At 33.2% G+C, this 23,914-nt stretch overlaps 1 protein-coding gene across 1 annotated transcript in view; it reads left to right on the top strand.

Annotated features, from left to right (window-relative positions):
- LOC114326249 (interleukin-1 receptor accessory protein-like 1) overlaps positions 1 to 15,172 on the top strand; it is a 225,961-nt gene extending 210,789 nt beyond the window's left edge. The window contains exons 6-8 of the mRNA XM_028274560.2: positions 296 to 601; positions 4,841 to 5,060; positions 9,249 to 15,172. Coding sequence (XP_028130361.2) covers positions 296 to 601; positions 4,841 to 5,060; positions 9,249 to 9,414 — 692 coding nt within the window. The 3' untranslated portion in view covers positions 9,415 to 15,172. The remainder of the gene's footprint in view (positions 1 to 295; positions 602 to 4,840; positions 5,061 to 9,248) is intronic.
- Positions 15,173 to 23,914: the final 8,742 nt, after the last annotated feature.

Below are 23,914 nucleotides of genomic sequence, written 5' to 3'. Positions count from 1 at the left end.
GTTCTGTTTAGACCCCCTCTCAAGCACATTTCCTGGCTACGTGCCTGTCTCCTGAGCCTTCAAATTACTTCATTACTAATCAATGAGCAAAAGATAGTTACAACCTTTGTCACGTCTGTTTAAAGTCTCAGACGAAACACCATAAAAGAACAATTGCAGGTCATGGAATAATATAGCTTGCCTTTAAATAATAAAAAGGGTAATTTCTTTCAATGTAGCCTTTTGCTCATTAAAATTATGTTATCTTTTTTGTTTTTCTTGTATATTATTTAATTGACGTTTTCTTCTTTTCCAGAAATAGAAGTGGAGTATTTAGACCCCAGTCCCCTACCGATTGCAAAATTGGCCATTTTAATGACTGCCATTTTGTGTATTTTCGTAGCTGTGGTGGTATTGTATCTCAAATTTGGTTTGAAGGTTCAAGTACGCCTCAAGGACACCTTGAGTCCTTTGGAGGATTCTGATGGGAAGGAAAAGGATGTATTGGTAGTCTATACGTCAGCGGACTCTGAATTAGCATTGGGGGTTTTGTTACCAACCTTAGAAGAAAAATACAAATACACTTGTGATTCTAAAGAGCTGTGTCCAGAAATTAGTTTGTGTAAGTACACCAAATAATTTATTTAAAGTTAACTGTACCTAATTTGAAATAAATGTTGTTGTGAAGTTATATCTTATGAAAAGATTTATAAGTATGAATAAGATAATACCATTGAAGTAAATTAAAATTATGACTTTTGCAATCGCGAAACATAACCTGCCATAACTAACATAATGGGTCTATTGAATAAAAAGAAGTATTTGCTTTTACTTCCTCGTATTTAAGTATTTACTTAATAGTAATTGAATAAAGCATTAAAGAAATGACTTTATTTAATTAGTATTAGGTAAATACTTAAATACTTGTAAGTAAAAGCAAATACTTCTTTTTATTCAATAGACCCATTTACGTTGTTAAACTAAAGAAACGAGGCTGTAAAGGCTATAGCGGGATAAGATGGTCAAAAATGCCCCCGCACCGATCAGCCCCGCTACTTATGTTTTCGATAAAGGATATAAAATTATGCCCTCATGCAAATTTTTAGCTTCCCAGAGGTCCTAAAACTTTTTAAATCGAAAAAAGAAGAATTTTTAGGTTTTATTTTTTTGTGAGCGCAATTTTACTTTAAAAAATCTGAAAAAATTCAAGAGGTTGTATCTTTTGAATACAAAACAACCTGATTTTTTTCAGATTTTTGTAATGAAAAATGAGCCCAGGAAAATTTTATAAAATTTTCAAAAAATTTTTAGGGTGATAATATGATTTGGCTAACTTTTAAATAGTATTTTTTTGTGTACTTTTTGCCGTTCTTTTGAATGGCAGAGGCAGAATTTTTAATCTCTGAGCGGAAAGAACGAAAAAATCGAAAAAACCGTTTTTGGCTGTCACGAGATGCATCTCGGGACAACCAATTTTAGGATTTAGGATCCTGACTACAACAACTGAAAAAAAACTAAAAGTGTGAATTTTGTCATAAAATTGGGTATGTGGGGTTATAATAATATTTGGAACAACTTTTCCAAATAACTCTTTTCGACATCTCTAACGAGAAGCAAATCGAATCGCATATCGAAAATTCACCCTGTTTGTACTTGTAGTAGGCCGCGTTTAAAATTTAATGTTTAGCTGACTATTTTAAAAATTGTGAACCATCACCGTGTATGACTGCAAAATTTCAAATCTGTATATATTTTGATAGCCGAAACAGACTGTATATATTTTGTCATTTTAAATGCGACACACTGTATCTTATCAATTTGATAATTTATTGCAACTAATATAGTCGTATTTTTTATAGATTAAAAATATAAAATCAAAATACTGACTAATTCACGAATTTTATCATAAAAAGTTCAAATTGATTGCATTGGAGTATTGAACCAATTAATGTGTAATAATATAATATACAGAGTGAGTTTTATGTATGGAGACCCTCAATTATCTCCGAAATGGCTTGCACGATTTTTATAGATTGTGGTGGGTAGGGGTTTTCTAATGTGGCCGATATTATAGTAATACTTACATTGTTGTCAAATCTTCCGTTTTTCTGAATATCTAATTAACTTTCTTATTTCAAAAGAAACACCCTGTATATTTCTTGCGTTTTGAAGTCCTTAAGAAATACTGATTATTTTCCATGTTATATTCCCTATACCTAAAGGTCATAATTTCGGAGTTATTGCTACATTTATTTAAAAAAAAATTTTAAACAAATTATAAAAATCAATTTTTTCGGCCTGGGTAGACATTATTTTAGGTTCTTTGCACCATTGGGAACAAAAAAAGTTCTTTTGTAATTTTTCTCTAAAGTTAATCGTTTTCGAGTTATAAATAATTTAAAACTGAAAAGAAATCTAATAATGACGATTTTCAAGGTTAAAAAACACAAATCAAAAATATTATTTTTGAAACTGCAGAGAACAGAAATTCAAGCTAAAACCTTATTTTATCAGTTAACAATAAGTAATTTGAGCTTGTTTCATTCTAAAATATTGTTTTTTAGTTGTTAATGCAGCCCGATCGCCCGTCCTCTCATATGCGCTTTATTAACATTTATTAAAAAGCAATGTTTTAGAATAAACGTGCCAAAAATTTTTATAGCGAGCTCCTGGAAGAAGGGTTTAGCTTGAATTTGGGTACACCGCAGTTTCAAAAATAATATTTTTTATTTTTGTTTTTGAACCTTGAAAATCGTCATTAATCGATTTTTTTCAGTTTTAGATTGTTTATAACTCGAAAACGATTAACTTTAGAGAATAATTACAAAAGACCTCTTTTGTTCCCAATGATCCAAAGAACGTAAAATAATGCCTACACGGGCCTAAAAAATTGATTATAATTTCTTTAAATTTTTTTTTGTAATAAAACTTCGAAACTATGGCATTTAGGTGTAGGAAATATAACATACAAAATAATCAGTATATCTTAAGGACTTCGAAACGCAAAAAATATACAGGGTGTTCAATTTGAAATAAGCAAGTTCATTAGATATCCAGGAAAACGGAAAATCTGACAACAATGTAATTATCACTGTAATATCGGCTGCATTAAAAAACCCCTACCCACCAAAACCTATAAAAAACGTGCAAGTCGTTTCCGAGATACTTCAGGGTTTAACTTCGAAACTATGGCATTTAGGTGTAGGAAATATAACGTACAAAATAATCCGTATATCTTAAGGACTTCGAAACGCAAAAAATATACAGGGTGTTCCATTTGAAATAAGCAAGTTCATTAGATATCCAGGAAAACGGAAAATCTGACAACAATCTAATTATCACTGTAATATCGGCTGCATTAAAAAACCCCTACCCACCAAAACCTATAAAAAACGTGCAAGTCGTTTCCGAGATACTTCAGGGTTTCTATACATAAAACTCACTCTATTATATTATAATAATTATAATATTATATTAATACGCATTCATTGGTTCAATATTTCAATGCAATCAATTTGAACTTTTTATGATAAAATTAGTGAATTAGTCAGTATTTTCATTGTATATTTTAAATCTGTAAAATATACGACTATATTAGTTGCAATAAATTATCGAATGGATAAGATACAGTGTGTCACATTTAAAATGAAGACACCCCTATGTTTCGGCTATCAAAATATATACAGATTTGAAATTTTGCAGTCATAGTGGTTGATGGTTCACAATTTTTAAAATAGTCAACTGAACTTTAAATTTTAAACGCGGCCAACTGCGAATCCATAAACAGGGTGAATTTTCGATATGCGATTCGATTTGCTTCGCGTTAGAGATATCGAAAAAAGTTATGTGGAAAAGTTGTTCCAAATATTATTATAACCCCACATACCCAATTTTATGACAAAATTCACACTTAGTTTTTTTTCAGTTGTTGTAGTTGTTGTTGATCCTAAAATTGATTGTCCCGAGATGCATCTCGTGACAGCCAAAAACGGTTTTTTCGATTTTTTCGTTCTTTCCGCTCAGATATTAAAAATTCTGCCTCTGCCATTCAAAAGAACGGCAAAAAGTACACAATAAAATACTATTTAAAAGTTGGCCAAATCATATTATCACCCTAAAAATTTTTTGAAAATTTCATAAAATTTTCCTGGGCTCATTTTTCATTACAAAAATCTGAAAAAAATCTTATTGAATCTAACATCTTAAATCTTAAATGAATGTCTTAAATGAAATTATATCCTTTATCGAAAACATAAGTAGCGGGGCTAATCGGTGCGGGGGCATTTTTGACCATCTTATCCCACTATAGCCTTTGGACAAGAAATCGACAGTCTTTTGTAATTAATTATCAGTACTTTCAATTGAAAATTAAGAGTTTTGTAATAACAAAACTGTATCGCGCTAGAGTGACATGAGGACAGGAGGAGTAAACTAAAACGGCAGATTCACACCCAAGAAAGTCACTAGAATAATAACCAAATACATCTTCTTTTTTGGTTGATCTAGTCGACCCTCAACGGTAATCCATAAATATTATAAAATTAATACGTCTCTAAAGAGTTCCAAAAACAACTGCTTTTTATATAAAAGCAGACTATCAATCTAAAAATTAAAGGAATATCACAGAAAACACAAAAATCGCCGATATAACTTAATTAACCTATGAAATGTCACTAGTGTCAAAATTTGATAAATGTCATTAGTGTCAAAATTTTATAACAGTGGAGTAAAGTTGCCTGCGGTTGGACCAATTACAAACAAGCGCGGTAAACTTGAATCACTCCTCTTGGTTAAAAAACAAACAATAGTATTTAAGTATTTTCTGATTTTTTTAAGTAAATTTCGTATTGTATACTTTTAGGGTACAAAGACTTGTCGGAAGGAGAAAAATACAGAAGGGTAATTGTTGTGATATCGCCTGCCATGCTGGAAGGATCTTGGGATCCTAGTAGACTCTTATTAGCACTGAAACAATTAAAAGGTTTTGGACCCAATGTAATTTTCATTTCTTTGAAGGAGCTTCCGAAAACCGAGCCTGAAATTAAGAATGCCGAAGGGGAAACGTTGAGCGCCGTCATAAGGTGAGTGGTAACATACCTACTCCTTAGTTTCTTATTTCTTCTTTTAGTTTTTTAATACAACGGTTTTTTCATATGCAGATATGCGGCTCTTGGTGACAAAAAGTAACAAAAAGGCGTGGCCTCAAGTCCTAAGGAGCGTTACTTGTTTGCTGACATGACACTGACTTGATCCTAACTTTACGCTAAGGTGATGTTGATCAACATTAAGTTAGCGTCAAGTTAACTTCATGTCACAGTCAAATCAACTGCAAGTCAGTAAACAGGGCGAGTTCCCCACTCCTTGAGGTCACGTTTTTTTGTTGCTTTTTAGTCGTTCGGACTCAACATTAAACCATAGGTCCCGTATATATGTATGGGTACACTTGGGTCCAGTTCCCATGGCGCAACGGTTTTAGAACTACGGTCTAAAACCGATTGCGCTCGCAACTATTTTGTAGGCAGTACTGTATCTCGGCAGCGTAAAAGTACCGGTACCGGCTAAACAACATCAGATATGCAGATGACATCATAGTTTTTTCCGACAACTTTAGAAGACCTGCAAGTCGTTATGAACAAAATCACTTACATTACAGTCAACAATATGGACTCAATATAAACATAAAGAAGACAAAGCTTATGATAATTAGCAAGAAATAGGTCAACTCTACGTTAGCCAAACTCCTGCAAAAAGAGTTATACATTCCAACTATCTCGGCACCATAATAAATGAAGAATATACCAACAACCAAGAGAAGAGCACGCATCGAAAAAACTAGATCCACCTTCAACCAGATGGAGGCCTCGTTCAAGAGCCACAACCCCTCTCTTGGTATAAACGTCAGAATGACCTTTTTTACGGTGTTATTTCGCGAATTGAAAGAAGATATGTGCAGAAAAATTGGAAGTAGATGTGGCCATATCAGAGAATACTTAAAATTCCGTGGACTGACAGAGTCATAAATAAGGAGGTCCTCAGAAGAATCTAAAAAAAACAAGAGGTATTAACCACCATCAAATCTCGAAAGTTCGGACACATTAGGCGAAATGAATCCAGATATGCTCTCCTACACAAGCCATCCTGCAAGGAAACATATTTGGAAAGCGAGGTCCAAGATGAAGAACATCTTGGTTGAAGAACCTTAGAATGTGGTTCAACCCAACATCTGTGCAGTTTTTCTACGCTGCTGCAGATAAGATAAAGATTGCCATGATCATCACCAACATTCGCCACGGATAAGCACATCAAGAAGAAATTTTTTAAAATAGTTCTGTCGATGTCGTGAGCGCTGGACCTGAATGATACAATATACAGAGAAGTTTTTTCGATGCGGTCTTAATTTTTCTTCGCATTTTTTAGAATGCTTCTTCTCGTTGTAATATAATAATATTAATAATTTAATTAAAAAAAACGAATATTTTCAAGGGTATTTCCACAACGATTCAATATTTGTTTCTACTGATTTTTCTACAATTATATAAAACTGTAAAAATAATTACTCCTTCTTATAAATAGAAAATATTTTTTGTAATTTCATTGTGGATGTCGTTAACAAATACTAATTCTTGCTAGAAATATTGGGAAAATACCTTATTCTAATTTTGATTTCTAAAAATATATCATTCTTATATGACTCTACACAGTAATTGTTTTTTTTTTATATCATTAATTAATTGTGGCATTTCCTAATTATTGTTCCAGTGTATTGGGAAATAAAACCACATTAAACATCAGAAATAATTTTCATTGTCAATTAGACTGTGTATCTAGGAACTAATTATTTATATAATTGCTGTGAAAGTTCTTTTTTGTTTCTCATAACATAACCACCATTTTTTTAGATTCTGGATTTCCCATAATTTTGTTAAGATACTTCTAAATCTTTGTGTTTGCTTTGTATAATGTGTAAAAAGTATTTCATCTTCTTTTTCTTTCTAGATTGAGAGAATCGTTTACATTTATGTATTGCCTGATCATAATTTCTTTATCGTTGTATTGCTTTCTGGCATCTCTCATGTAACTTATAATTTATATATCTATTAATATTCTTATATCTCAGTGTTCTGCAATTATATGTGTTGATTGTACTATGCATATCATTTTCGTTTTTTTTTATTGTGGAACTTCGATATTCACATGGCCGAGCTTTCGACATCCTCTCTGACGTCATCTTCAGGGCTTCCGGAGTCTCAGTCTCTTGAGTCCCCAGACACTACATTGTTCACTGTAATACTGGTATTCCATACTGGTATGGAAAAATATTGCTGACTATCAATGATCGCGTTCACCCGATGCAAACGTTGGCAATCAGTTTCCGCTTGACAGCAAATGTGTTTGGAAAGCGATCGCCATTTTTGCAAGCATAAAATATTCACGCTGAACTTTGCAAACGTGTTGACTATTGAAAAAATATGGCGGTGATTTAAATTGTATATACATATTATAGAATATATATTTATAATGGTTTTATATATAAAATAACGGCTACTGAAGACATTCAGCTACGTTATTATCTAATTTATCCATTTTCTTATAATAAAAAAACAATTTCAAAAACGTATTTTATTGAGAAAATTTATTTTAGGTTAGGTTCAAACCAAACAAGCAAATCAAATTTTAACCTAAACAACCAACCGTTCAGCTCGCTGTCAACAAGTTTGAGAATTAAAGCGCAAACAGTTGTGAATGTGTTTGGATCTGGTGAACGCAGTCAATAGGACTTTTCAACGATTGTCATTTGTTTCGAGCTTCTGTCATGTTGTATAATCTGTGTATAATATTAATATACACGAATTATACGACACATGACAGAAGCACCGAAACAAATGACTGTGAATGAAAAGCCCTGTTGTTGGTCAAAACAGTACGAAACTATTGTTCCAACATGGAGGCTGCGCAGGCGCTCGTAACATGATAAAAGACATCTTAAAATTATTGTTGATTCGCATTTAAGATAGTAAATACTATTAAAATCCTACAATAGCTACAGAACGATATTATCTCTACGTATTATGAAATTTCAGCATTTGAAGGATTGTATAGTCGATTTTTTAATTTTGTAAGAATTGAATTAGTCTAAAATGAATAACCAGTTGCAACACGAAACTACAGCCGCACTATATTCTAGTTCAATCAGAGAGTGCAGCAAGCACGTCTACCGGTTTCGAAACTTATTAGTCTCTCATCAGGAGGCACATATGCTGCTCTCTCTGACCCAACCAGGACAAACCCCGGCGTACAGTTACAAATTGCAACGAACGAAATGGCAGGGATGCCCTAGCGGTAACTGCTAGCAAAAGTTTTCAATCTTATAGCACATAAAATAACATTAAAAATATTACTCTACATCCCACCAGATTGAAAACAATGGGAACCTTCTCTGGTTACACCTCCGAGGCTTCTAAAATTTGCAAGCCATAGCGGATGCTGACTCTAAAGAAGATGAGGGAATTTTTGGAGTTGGAATTTTACCGCGCTGAGCAGATGGGACGTGAATTATAAATTGTAAAATTCCCTCACCTTCTTTAGTCTCAGCATCCGTTATGGTTTGCAAATTTTAGAAGCCTCGGAGGTGTAACTAGGGAAGGTTCCCATCGTTTTCAGTCTGGTGGGATGTAGAGTAATATTTTTGGTATTATTTCATGTGTTATTAGATTGAAAACTTCGTCTTTTGCTAGCAGTTGCCGCTAGGGCATCCCTGCCTTTTCGTTCGTTGCAATCCGTAACTGCACGCCGGGGTTTATCCTGGTTGGGTCAGAGAGAGCAGCATATCTGCCTCCTGATGAGAGACTAATAAGTTTCGAAACCGGTAGAGGTGCTTGCTGCACTCTCTGATTGAACTAGAATATAATGCGGCTGTAGTTTCGTGTTGCAACGAAATTGAAAATGGTTATTCATTTTTGATTTACATGTTTACTCTGATTGGATTACGAAGGGAACCATTCTCGTTGGAACTTTACCGCGCTGAGCAGATGGGACGTGAATTATAAATTGTAAAATTCCCTCATCTTCTTTAGTCTCAGCATCCGTATGGCTTGCAAATTTTAGAAGCCTCGAAGGTGTAACCAGAGAAGGATCCCATTGTTTTCAGTCTGGTGGGATGTACTTAGATTAATATTTTTAATGTTATTTTATGTGCTGTTAGATTGAATACTTAGCCTTTTGAATTAGTCTAGTTTGAACTTTATATTTAATTTGTTTTCTTTTTGCAGATCATTGGGAGTAATTGTGTGGGACAGGCGCGACGAAGAAAAAGTATGGTACTTACTACGTCTCAAACTCCCTCCCAAAAGAACGGGTTCCGAAAAGAGGACCACAGGACCCGATACAAGACTGCGTAATAATTCTCAAGAATCTATAGGAGAATACGTTGTGTGAACTGGTAGCTTTTATTGTGAAAATATCGATAGGTTGTAGCCAACAGTTTTGTACGTTTTATGAAGTTACCTCAGAGTTTCTGATTTGTTTAAAGTTTAAATAATAAAAAAGATTAGGTACGGTTCTGTTTTTTTTTATAGCTTTAAACCTTACATTTCAACTTTTTACTTTTCTTTGAAAACAACACCACAATTAAAAAGAAATATATCTTTTCTTACGGTTATAAAAAAAGATTTGGTTTTTCTAGCTATGAATTATACACACTTTGCAAGATATGTATGAGACCTGATCTACCTTAGTGGCTATTTGTACACCATAAGAGTAAGGTAATATGGACGCTATAGAGTTTAAAATGAATTATTGTAGTAACAAAGATTACCAAACATCAAAACAGTTTGAAGTGTTACCAGATAAAATGTATTGGACAAATCATAGACTTTTATTATGAAGACATTGCCTGAAATTGAAACTGCAGGATAATAAATCTCAGGACTATCTTTGACTCTTCTTTACCAGCTATATTTCGTTATTTTGAATCGGAAGATTGGGTTTACCTATACTCAAATAATATTATGTATATAATAAAATTTTGTATTTTTTTATATAAATAAATGTAATATAGATAAGGCCAGTATAAAAATCCATAGAAAATATAATATAATCAATATTAGATAACAAGAGAAGAGAATATTAAGATCAAGTTCAGTAACTCGAGTGTAGCGAAGAATATATGAACAATATAGTAAACTATTTTGACTATCTTCTAACTTAAAATTAAAGGTGCTTGAATCCTTACAATAATTTCTATACTATTAACTTGATATTTAAATAAAATCAATCAAGTTACTAATATTTTTAAAGTGTTATATATAATAATTTTGTTATTTATGATGGTAATTATGATGTATATCAACATCAATTGGTCAAAAGATCTTATGAATCGTAAAGATAAGTTTTCTGATAATATCGTACTGAATGCGCCATTTCTTACTGTTTTGATAGGCATAATATACAGGAATGAAATAGCTTTGTAATTAATACTTGTGAATACATTGAATATAGCATTTCTGCCCTAAAGAAGTTATGGAAATAGTAGATGTAATACTTGTAGAGTCTGTTGTAGTTTTCAATATATTTTTTTACTTTATCTTTAGACTGTGTTATAATGTAAATGTTGTATTTGAAAAATTCTTTATCCTATACACAAAAGAATGGAAATTGTTCTAAAGGAACTCAACTTACCATTATCTTGAAGTATAGTTTGTCTAGAAAGACCTCTAACCTTTGGAAAATATAAGACTATTGATATTGGGAAAAAACGTGACAAAACCTATTTTGTAACAATAATGCAGATCTTAGAATTATGAAAACGTACAAAACTGTTCATATGCAAATTAGACAATTAGAATGTGTATCTGTATATATTTATTCCTATTTAATATTTTCTTTTTACCTTATATTTGTTTTATTTAAAGTTATGCTGCTAAGATTACTTATACGGTACGTGTTGAACATATTCATGTTTTTTGAGACATTTAAGAGTTGTGGCGTAAAATTTTCTTGAAAGTATAGATCTTGTCGGTGTACTATAAGATTAGTTAACTAGATAAATGTGTTCAATTCTATAAAATGTGTTGATGTAATAGCAAATTATACAATTACATATTTTAACTGTGCTATTAATAATATTGCAGGTTATATTTATGCATACGAGGTCTGTTCCAAAAATATTTTTGGGGCTTTCAGTGTAATTGACTAAGCATAAAGGTTAATAACAACTATAACAAGGTCTCGAAGGGATCCGAAATATATAGAGAGAAGATAAATTTGTAGTATTCTCTCTATTTATTAAAGGAAAAGAACACAATGCCTATGTACTTCTATACTGCTTCACATTTAGTCATTTCTGCCCATAAACTTTTGTAAAAGTTTACATTGGCGCCTTCTGTTAACCTTAATTTGCTATATGTAGCAAAACAGAATAGAAATGAACATTGTCTTACAAATGTTACATGTTCTATAAGTCTGTTAATATACCAGATGGATTTCCCTCACAAAAACGGATACATAAATATTCAAAAATGTTTTAATTACTTACTTGTATATTTTATGTAAATTGGCAGCAATGTTTATCTATTATGGCAGGCGGGTAATTATTTTACCAGGAAAAGAAACTGGTTTTGACTGCTTCCCGAATATGTCGAAAGTTATTATTTGTATCTCTGTATTTTATCAACACAGCTGGCAATAAAAAACCATATTTTTTTAATTAATACATGGAAAAACAACTTCTTAGAAATATCAGGTATTATATTATAACTGTTCAGAACATCAATATTCGCGACAATTTTTTCTCTTGCGTACTTCGAATTTTTCGCAACAATTACATTGTATCAATAATGAGAATATTTATTTGTATAATAGAGTATTCTCACGGCATTCGATATTTATGTAAACGTGATTTTTGCTAACCTTGTTGTTGCATTATAACAACTTATATAAATAATTTATCGAAAACAGACAATTTACTAATGAGTCATTATTCACTGCTTTGTCACATTGTTTCCAAATGTTAATTATCAGTCCTTTCTAAATTAAAAGCCAGATTATGAAAAATCGAAGACAGTTATGAAAACTCAAAAAATATCCAAAACTGATCACTTTTCTGTTCTTTTATAAATTGTGCTCCTTTTTAGTAAATTAAGTTTTCTGGAATACCGAAGAATGGCTCATACAACGGATCATGAATGCGATACAATATATACAGTGTGTCCCGAAAAGATTGGACATAAATTATACCAGACATTCTGGAGTCAAAAATAGTTCGATTGAACCTAACTTACCTTAGTACAAATGTGCCCATAGTTACAGCCCCAGGTCATAAATTAAAGTACATATTATTTTGAGACCAAGAATAGTTCGAATGAACCTAACTTACCTTAGTACAAATGTGCACATAAAAAAAGTTACAGCCCTTTGAAGTTACAAAATGAAAATCTATTTTTTTCAATATATCGAAAACTATCAGATTTTTTATTGAAAATGGACATGCATCATTCTCATAGGAGGAGCATCGTAAAACAAAATTATAGTGAGATTTGTCCACCCCATAAAAATTTTATGGGGGTTTTGTTCCCTTAAATCCTCCCTAACTTTTGTGTACGTTCCAATTAATTCATTATTGTGGTACAATTAGTTAAACACAACGTTTTTAAAACTTTTTTGCCTCTTAGTATTTTTTCTATAAGCGAGTTTTTATAGAGATACGGGTTCTTTTTTAATATATTTACATATAAATTTTATGGGGCTTTTATTCCTTTAAACAATTAAACTAGTTCCAATTAAATTATTATTGTGGTACCATTAGTTAAACACAGTGTTTTTAAAACTTTCTTGCCTCTTAGTCTTTTTTTGATAAGTCACCTTTTATCGAGATGTGGCTTCTTTTTCAAAATATACCCAAAAATGTACATTATAAATAAATTTTCAGATTATAACAGGTCTCTATAATCGTACTTAACCATATACAAATATGTGTGGATTCGACAAATATTCAAAATATCTCGATAAACACTGGCTTATCGAAAAAGTACTAAGAGGCAAAAAAGTTTTAAAAACACTGTGTTTAACTAATGGTGCCACAATAATAATTTAATTGGAATGTACACAAAAGTGTGGGGGGGGGGGGTTTAACGGAACAAAACCCCCATAAAAGTTTTATGGGGTGCACAAATTTCACTTTAATTTTTTTTAAAGATGTTGCTGCCATAAGAATGCTACATGTGCATTTTCAATAAAAAATCTCACAAGAGTTTTCGATATATGAAAAATCATCGATTTTCATTTTGTAACTTCAAAGGGTTGTAACTTTTTTTGTGTGCACTATTGTATATAGGTAAGTGAGGTTCAATCAACCTATTTTTGACCCCAGAATCTGTGGTATGATTTATGACCAATCTTTTCGGGACACCCTGTATAATTTCTTCGTTCATAATGAAAAATTAAAAAAATTATTGTATTTGATATGTTATTTAATGTTTTTCATTTCTAGTTTGAACTGAGTATTTGATTTTCTTTTTAGTATTATTAGATCAGTAGAAGAAGGAAATAACTTTAAAATGTGCGATGAAGCTTTCCTAGGTGCTTCCCAGGTTGAGATATATCACCCATTTAAATTCTAGCACTTAATACACAAGCGTGTAATTATGCAAGTGTATATTAGTATATTTAAAAACAGTATCAAAATGTGTTCTTTTAAATACCAAATAAGATAAAAATTAGTTAGCATTGCACAATTCTGGATTATTTTGGACGAGCGATATATCTCTTGATTGAACTTTACTATTATACAATAAATTCAAAAAAACTGACTAACACGACCGAGAGACAACTCTATTTTTCCTCTAATATTATTATTGATAACCAAGTTGTATCTGTTTTTGAAAGGCAACAGTCTTCACGTCTTTTGATTTGTTTATGCTCAGTTTATACATATAGTTAAGGCTGATTTATCTTACGACGGGACGTGGACGATACGGCTGCCTTACGAGGCACGTTGAAGAATCGTTTAATATGAAAAGCATTGGCTAGTTTATGTTACAACGGGACGGAGCGACAACAGGGACGTGCGCTGTCTATTGTTCTACGCCCCGTGCCATCCACGTCCCGTTGTAAGATAAATCGGCCTTTATTTACTGTATTTAATGAGAATTGAGCACAATTTGAGTTAAAAATGCGTTTATTTTGACGTTTCGACTTCCACTTCAGAAACTGTTATAAAATTTCCAAAATGAAAATCGAAACGAAGGTAGATCTATTTTCAACTCAAATTATGGGTAATTTCCATGAAAGATAGTAATTATTAACAACAAATGACATAAGAAAATAGCTTCAGAACAACTTTTTAGGTATTGAACCATCTTCAAAATTATTAGAATCTGTACTTGACGTGACTTGAACATATTTAACGAATAGTGTGACTATTATTTAAGTGTGTGACCATGTTTCTATAACAAGAGCAAATTTTGCAAATTCAGTTCTTCTAGCATTGAAAATTTTTTCGCCACAGCTCTTTTTATAATCTACAGTGTGGCACAAAGTTGCGGCATTAATGTATTATGGATGTTTTTGGTGATTAGACAAGTTGCTTGGTTTGATGGTTATAAAAATAAAATATTTTATAATTTTTATAGTACCATTCAGTATAATAAAAAAATCAGTCAAGCGGATTTTACTTGTGCCATGAAAGTAGATCTCATTTTGATATATTATTTCGTGTATCTTCAGAAATATCATGTATGTTTTAAAATATTTATTATTGAATGGTTTTGATATGATCTGTCCACTTCGTAGGGTGTTCCTTTTAAAAATATGTGTTTAGCACCCTATTGCAGAATGATTGCTGTTAACTATGAAGATACATGTCCAAATATCAAAATGATACGGCAACCTCAAAAGCTAGGAAACTTGTGCCACTCTGTATTTATTAAATGTCAAAAGTATTCCGAATTTATTAAAATAAATGTATGTATATTGTTAGTGGTATTTATTATAATTTTGTATTATAACGAAAATTCGTGTCTACTCATTAAGTATTTATGGACTGAGATTTGTATTAATAAAGTCATTATAATATTTTGATAATGCAAATTATTGAACTTATAAAAATCGTTATTATAAGTACTATATTTTTGTAAAATATTTCTTTTAAATGCAGTAAATGTGTCAAAATAATTGAATAAACGTTATTATGAAGGAAGTTAATTGACTATTTATTTCTTTGACCCTATAGTTGAATCATAAAAATTTTTTGCCAGGGGCATAAAAGACGCGAATAAGGAGGAACAGATAGTTTAATAAGTATGGAAATAGTTCAGAAAATTAGTCACTCTATTAATACTGGAGGGATTGAATTAAAAGACTACGCAGAGTACGCAGCGCGTCATCAAGACGTAAAACCCGTTCCAAGATTGCAGCTTTAATTTTGAATATTTTGTCGAGACATTTGGCACACATATTCGTAAATATAGTAAAGAATGGCGCTATAGAGCCCAATTTGAGAAATATGTTAGTATGTGGAAATGGCAGTTAATCTGGAAAGCTCACCGTAGGTGGCGCTTGTATAGTTTGGGGTCACGTCAACTATTCAAATCGATCTATTTCTAAGTAAATATTGCATATTTGTTTCGCTGTGTGAATTTAATTTGAGAAAATAAAATGCCTCAATGTTGTGCTGTGCCTTTGCGTTTATTGAGAACATCAGGATACAGGTTTCCCAAAGATATTCTGATGAAAAAAAGTGGATTGTAGAAATAAGAAGGGATAAATATCTGCCGACAGTAAATGCACGCATCTGCAATAAACATTTCAGATTACGTATTGCCCCTGGATTTGATTTTAAAAAATCGAATAATTCACTATAAAACTCATGTATAGAAACATAAATATTTTTATTTTGGTCTGAGCTATAGAAATAAAATATTAAGACGATGATTAATATAGCTTACCCTTCGATAAGGGCTTCCTTTTTTCCAGTAACTCTCGCATTCCAGCAAAAAGAATATCGATAGAAAATGGAAGAACTGAAACTTATTAACCTTTTCACTGCGGCTGGTTATAAGAGTAGTATGGTCTCTGGTACTTTCATGCCTGTGCAGATCAATCCGGTTGACGCAGCGAGTCGATGTAGTACTATGGCGAATAAATACGGTTCGCGCAGTGTATTCAGGACTGTAATTGCAATTTTGTAGAAGTAACTGTTGTTGTTGTTGTCATTTGTTGTTATTAGATTCTTGAAAATTAATAATTTGCCGACGTAACAGACCTTGTTCAACTGTTTGTAATTTTGTTTTTGAAGATTTTTCCGACTTTTATTAGGAGTGGCAAAACCGGATACATGTTTTGCAATTTTCGGCCCTCATTTGCAATCATTTGGATGCTAAATGCTACCAACACAAATTCTTGAAAATGCCACCCAAAAATCTCAGATTATTTACTATTATTTTTATTAGATTATTTATCAAATTACCGGTCATAACGCTCTTGTACTTTTTTCAAAGTCAATAATCGGGTTATTAGCAGCTGTAATTCACACAACTGAATTCTTAAACTAAAATGAAATAAGCTGATAAACACTATCCTATATAAATACGGCGAAGGGAAATCCTAAGATTTTACAAGTAAATTCTCCAGAGTGCGTGCCGGTATAAAAAGGTGCGGATTTGTACGGCTCCCGCAGTAAAGTATAAAAATTTTAAATGTATTGTAAATTTTGATATATGCCTAACTCTCTTCTATAGGCAACATACAATACGCAAACAATATCTGATTCATACGGTTGCCGCAGCGAATGCCCAAAAAAGGATACGCGTATTTATCCGGTTCCCGTTGTACGGGCACGAAATTATTTTACGTATATGTCCGGTTCCCGCAGTGAAAGAGTTAAAGAAAAGGCGCTTCAAGATATTAATTAATTACGAAATGAATTAAAGATCTCCAACGAAAGGGTACAAAAATTAGAAAGAGAGGGAAGATGGAAAAATATTGTGATTCAAGGACTACAGATTGATACCAATCAACCACTCTTGCTAGGGAATGAGGTAGAAAAATTCACAGAAAAAGTTATGGCGAGTAAAAGTAAACATTAATGAAGCAAGGAAGCCGGGAGACAAAATATATTTGGTAGAGATGGATAGCAAGACAGAAAAGACCAAAGTAATGCAAAATAAGATGAAACTAGAGCAACTGAGCGAAAGAATATACAAAAATGATGATCTGACGAAGGACGGAAAGGGAAATAATGGCCAAAATAAGAAGAATTGCTAAGGAAGAGAAATTCAAAGGAAATAGCACAAAAACAGGATACCAAAGACTGACAATAAACAATGAATTATGGTAATAAAATAAAGAAAAGGAGCAGCTGGAAAGAATAGAGGAAGACATTGCAGAAAACTAGAATTGAATGCAGTATTAGGAGACCCAACAATGATGACCCGGCAAAGAAAACGGAAACAAGAATCGAAAAATAATAAACTAGATAATGGCAATAAAGAACAACTAGTTAAAATAGCGACGTGGAATATAAGAGAATCATTCCAGGAAGAAAACTGAAGCATCTAGTAAACGAAGCCAAAAAATAAAAATTTGATCTTGTGGCAACAAGAGACTAAGAAACTGAGACAGGGCAGTTAGGAAATAGATGGCTATATAAACAGTGGAGGCTGTTAAAGGGCTTCCTTTTTTCCAGTACCTATCTCTCGCATTCTTTCTCCTCAATTCGTTTTTCAACGACGATTCAGTCCAAGATCCGTATTTTTCTGCCATAATTTATTATTTATTAAATCGTAAACAAAAACACCATATACAAACTTCACGAATTGTCAAAACGTTGACCCCCAACTATACTAGCGCCGCCAAGCGGGAGCAACGGCGTACATAGCTGCCATTACTCTATAAAAAAATAAAATATTACAAAAACGAGTCTGTACCGCCATTAAAAAGAACAAAAAAATACACTTTCTTCAAATAAATTTTTTTATCCCATGTCTAGATTTTGTGTCACATTGGAATTACTAAAAATCGATTATCTTATAACAAAAAATTGAACTTGACTGACTTTGCCCTGATGACTTGATTTCGCTTGTTCACGCTTAGGAGGATAGGTATATTAATATGCGGATGATGTAGTGATTATGGTAAGAGGAAAATATGGTAATGTTCTATCCAGCACCATCCAAAGAGCATTAAATATTGTAAGAACTCCCTCTATAACAAGGACTAAAATGGCGGACTAATTACCTCTTTATAAGCTGATCTCGTTATATCAGACAACAATAATATTGAAATTTTTTGATGCCTCTTACGTAGTTTATTAGGTGTCGATGGTCGACCTGAACAATGAAACTTCGTACCATCGTAAATTGTAACTTTCCTACAATATGTATTCAATATTGGTCGATAGATAGACAGAAAGAAGTTTATTTCAGGCGGTGTTTATAACACCACTGGCCTCGATAATAACACAGATGTTGGGAATTTCTATATACAAGCAGTTGGGGTATTTATTTATAGCCATTACTTCGCTAAAAACAGGTAAAAAAACATATTCTTCGATTTCATTTTTCCTCGTTATAACTAATTATGCCTCGTTGTACAGGTGTTATAGTTCAATAGGAATTTCATGGGACATCTAGCGTACCTCGTTAGAAGCGAAACCTCATAATATCCGTGTTCGTTATAGAGAGAGTCCACCGTAGTATATAAATACTAGTAAATCAGTAGTAGTCAGTTCCACCTAGACAGCATAGAAAACCTAGGAATTTCTCCTAGAAACCTAGATAACATCTAGATGCCCTCTCTCTGTATGCAAAAATTGTCAAAAGGGCAAATGAGGTCAAGTATTCTAGATAAGCGCATTGGTGAGAATAGCCAACAAAAATCTTTCCCGTTGGACATGTCGAAAGATATGTGGGAAAACCTGAGGCGAGGTAATAGGCTGACGAAAACGAAATAAAATAAAAATAGACGGTTTCATTTTGACTTAATTCCAGTTAATTCCAGGACTTAAATGGCCTTATAGGACTGGACTTATAGGAGCCGTAGGTTTTGTATATTTGGCATTTTGTTTTCCTTGCGACGTTATCTGATCTTAGTTGCCGAATTAAGCCATAGTAACTTTTATTGGCAATAAATATTCGCCTCTTCACTTCCTCCGCTACGTTATTATCAGACGTGACTAGGGATCCCAAGTATGTAAAGTTTTTTACCCCCTCAATGTTGTATTCTCCTATTGTTATATTTGGTGGCTGCCTTATTTCTGTGTTTTTACTTACCTGCATATATTTTGTTTTGTTCTGGTTGATTTTAAGGCCACTTAAGCTGCACTATTTTGTGCAGCTCGTTCTATTTGATTAAAATCCTCTATCATTTCTCTTCTTGATCTTGCGTTTATGTCAACATTATCTGCAAATGCTAGTATATGCACGCTTTTATTAATGATTGTTCCTCGAGTATTGACTGTTTTGTCTCTCATTATTTTCTCGAGTACGATGTTCAACAAGATGCATGATAGAGCGTCTCTCTGGCTTAGTCCCTTTTTCACATCTATTGTTTCCGTTAGTTCGTTTTGTATCCGGATTTTACTTTCTACTTTTAGAGATTCTTTTATCAGTTCTATTAATTGTGTTGGTATATTAAATTCTTTCATTGCTTTTATTAAGAATTCTCGGTTTACATTGTCATATGCGCTTTCGACGTCTATGAAGAGATGATGTGTGTCGATGTTATGTTCACTTGTTTTTCCGAGGATCTGTCGCAGAACAAATATCTGGTCTATTGTTGACTTCTGTCTACAGAAGCCACTTTGGTATTTGCCAACTATTTTTTCAGCGTGTAGCGTGTGGTCTAGGTCTTTCATAAATGACGTTGGACATTATTTTGTATGCTGCATTCAGCAGCGTGATTCCACGGTAGTTTCCACATTCTAACTGATTTCCTTTTTTATGTAATGGTACAATAATACCACTATTCCACTCCGCTGGTAGCTGTTTATTTGACCATATCTTTGTAATCAATTCATGTATTGTTTTCTGTAGTGCGTCTCCTCCTTCCTTCAGTAATTCCGATGCTACTTGATCCGATCCCGGTGATTGATTGTTCTTTAATTTGTCTACTGCTGTTCAAATCTCGGCTATTTTTGGAGGACTCTTTTCTCTGTTGTCTGCTTGGTCTAATGGTATATCAGGGTTCGTCTCACTCCCATCTCCTTCAAGCTTTTCCGTAGAATGTTCTGTCCATCTTCTTAGTATCTCTTGCTGTTCTCTCAATATATTACCTTCCTTATCTCTACACATCGTTTCTCGGTTTGAAGTCTTTTCTGCTTTTGTTCAGTTTCTGATAAAATTTTCTTGTCTCTGTTGATCTACTTAGTTCTTGCAGTTCTTGAAGTTCTTTGTTCATATATTCTCTCTTTTTTCTTCGGTGATTTTTCTTTTCTTCTTTGCGTAGTTGTTTATATTCTTCCTCTACTTGTCGGGTTCTGTGCCCCTGTTGCGTCAGTAAATATGCTCTGTTTTTTCTGTCTGTTATAATCTGACATTCTTCGTCAAACCAGTCATTCGTTCTTGTTCTTCTTTCTTTACCTTCTATGCCTAATACTTCTTTAGCTGTCTCTTTTATTTTTTCTTTGCACTCTTCCCATCCCTTATTTGGGTTTTCATGTTTTAGTCTGTTTTCTAGTTTAATGCTTATCTTTTCTTTATACTCTTTATTTTTGTTTGTTTCTTTGAGTCCTTCTACCTTGTATCGTTCATGTTTAGAGCCTCTTTCCTTTTTGATGTTTGAAATTCTAGCCCTTACTCTACTTTCGACCAGGTAGTGATCAGAATTCGCATTTGCCCCTCTTCTGGTGCGGACGTTTATTATATTCGATTGGTGTCTCGAGTCTACAATAACATGATCTATCATATTTACTGTCAGTCCATCTGGGGATTTCCGGGTACCTTTGTGTATATCTTTGCGAGCGAAGTATGTGCTAGCAATCACCATGTTAAGTGATCTTGCTAGGTTTATTAACCTATTGCCATAGGTGTGAATATTTCTATTCTCTTCCAACTTTGGTGTTTAGGTCTCCATAGATTATTTTTATATCATTTTTTGGGCATGACTGATATGCGGACTCTAGTTCATCATAAAACTCTTCTTTAATGTCATCTTCTTTTTCTTCTGTCGGAGCATGCGCATGAATTAGACTGTAGTTAAAGAAACGTCCTTTAACTCTTCAAATGCACATTCTGGGACTAATGGCTCTGAAATCTCTTATAGTATGTTTTACTCTCGTGTTTACTATGAATCCAGTGCCCAAGACGTGATCTTTAGGATCGCAGCTGTAGAAAATCGTATGGGTTCTTTTTTCCATTATATTGTTTCCAAACCACCTCATTTCTTGTATGACAGTTATGTCTATTTTGTATCTATTTAGTTCATTTAAGAGATTTTGGAGAGCTCCCAATCTATACAAGGTTCGAATATTCCATGTCGCAACTCTCAAATCGTATTCCTTTTTCTTGCACAGTCGTCGTCGTTTGATCAGTCCGGCTTTTCTTCCTTTCACGTTCATAACTCGTAGTTTTTCTAGGAGGAGGTAGTTAACCCTCAGCCCAACCCCCTATTCATCGGAGGACTAAGACTCCCTTCTTCGTCAGCCCTGACCCCACCTTCCACTGGGGTTGGTTACCCAATCTCCAGTGGGGTTGCTCAGGTTACCGGTGTGTACCAGCTTGGAGGTGAAGATAGGAATTGAGTAGGAGAGGCTAAGTGATGCCAACAGGATACGACATCATGTATTGCGCTTCACTACCCCTTTACACACCACAGAAGACGAATAAGACTCCAGAAAGCAGGACAAAAGGATACCGGGATCAGATATGGAGAGATAATTAAAAATCACCCACAGCTGGAATGGTACCGGATGCGATGCATCTTAATTATAATTTCGAACATCCGTTTGCCATTCTCTTTCCAAGAAGGGACGAATGGTAGTCGAATAAAACGAATCTCATAATCGCAGATCAATGCTGGTATACAGACGGCTCTAAAATCGATGAAGGAGTTGGAGCTGGGGTAAATAAACCAAGGCTAAGCCTTAGTAAAAGCCTAGGTGATCACTACTACCTTCCAAGCGGTAATTTATGCTGTAGAGATGTGCCTACAAGAACTAATAGTGAGAACCTGAAAGGGCAAATCAAGAAAAATCATATCTATTGACCAGGTGGCATTAAAGGCACTGGAATCGAATCCAGTGTTCACTGTTAGTTGTGTTCCACAATGGAAATAAAGGAAATCGCATACAACAATCTCGGAAATGCCAAATATCACTCACACGCAAACAGTGAAAAGATGGGAAGATTTTCCAGGATGTAGACTTGCACTTGCCAAGGTAACACTAAGGAACCTTGGGAAGGCAGCATCAGAAAATTACTTAAGAATTACCGGGAAAAATCTACGCTTGACAGTTGGTTTTTTTGCTGGCCATTGTCAATTAAGCAAACGCCTCCATAAGAGAGATGCCCCCTGATAATTTGTTCACCTTCCTGAAAATGGCAGGTTGACAATGCGCTAAGGATGACAGCTCCCTGTGAGGATGCATAATGGGTAAATTTTAGCCTAAGTGCTTTGGGACTTGACTCGCCCTCGAAAACTCGCTAACAAAAAAGAAATACAGAATTTATTACATCTTATTTAACTTTTAAATTCTAATATCCATTAGGCAAAGATTTCCTGTAGCTGACTGCATACCATTAATTACAAAAATTGAAGAAAAAAATCTTCTGTGTAAAAGGTATATTTATTTGAAAACCCCAATAAAGGGCTACATTAAAAAACGGAACGTTTTCGATCTAAAGAGAGCATCATCAGTGTTCTAAGCCTAAAATAAGTATAACCATAATAATTAGTGAAGACATAAGTAAAAAATTAGGTTATACTCACAAGCTCGACATGCTAAGCCACCAAAAATACGTGACTTAAAATGTCGATTAAGGGTTTTAACCCATGTATTTTTGGTGGCTTAGCATGTCCCACATAACAATTTCATGTTCTTAGTAGATTCATAGAACATACTTTTCAGAAAAAGTATATACTTAGAATATGCGTAATTACCATTGCGAATGTGCAGAGCATATACTGAGTATAATATACTACATTACAGTACTTAAACGTTCTATGTATATACTTAGAATGTACTACCGCACTTCTTTTCAGTATATACCAAGAACATACTTTTTAGAAGATTCTAAGGAGGTGCTATAAACCTTCTATTTATATACTTAGAATGTACTATCGCACATATTTTTACTATATGGGAAGAATATTCCAAGGAAGTGCTATATACCTTATAGTTATATACTTAAAATGTACTATCGCACATATTTTTAGTATATGGGAAGAATATTCCAAGAAAGTGCTATATACCTTCTATGTATATACTTAGAATGTACTATCGCACATATTTTTAGTATATGGGAAGAATATTCCAAGGATGTGCTGTATTTCTCAGAAGTATGTTTTCAACATCACCCAATCTCATCCTAGGTTTTACTAATATTATTTACATATTCTAATTACATATGAGAATGTAGTTATTACATTCTACAATATTACGTAAAAACTATGTATAAAATATATAAACTTTAGTTATGTTATATAGGTACCTATGTATAATAAATATTATATGGGTAAGTAGCCTATATATAAAATATAAGTAATATATTTAGTTATTATGTGCACATCAAAATAAAAATGCTGCTTATATAATTATATAATAGCCAAATACAGAGAGAGTCTGTAAAGTGGAATAAATTCAATATCTCAAATACTAATGGTTTTTTTGGAAAATGCTCAGACCCGTCGATTAGTATTTCAAATTGTCCTTTTTGACATTCAATAATAATGTATACAGGGTGTCCCAATTTAGAGATATGACGTCATCGTCGATTTTCTTAAA

Source organism: Diabrotica virgifera, chromosome 7, assembly GCF_917563875.1.
Source record: "Diabrotica virgifera virgifera chromosome 7, PGI_DIABVI_V3a".
Lineage (NCBI taxonomy): Eukaryota > Metazoa > Arthropoda > Insecta > Coleoptera > Chrysomelidae > Diabrotica > Diabrotica virgifera.
Note: the sequence above shows the minus strand (reverse complement) of the source record. Positions and strands in the feature narration are given on the sequence as shown.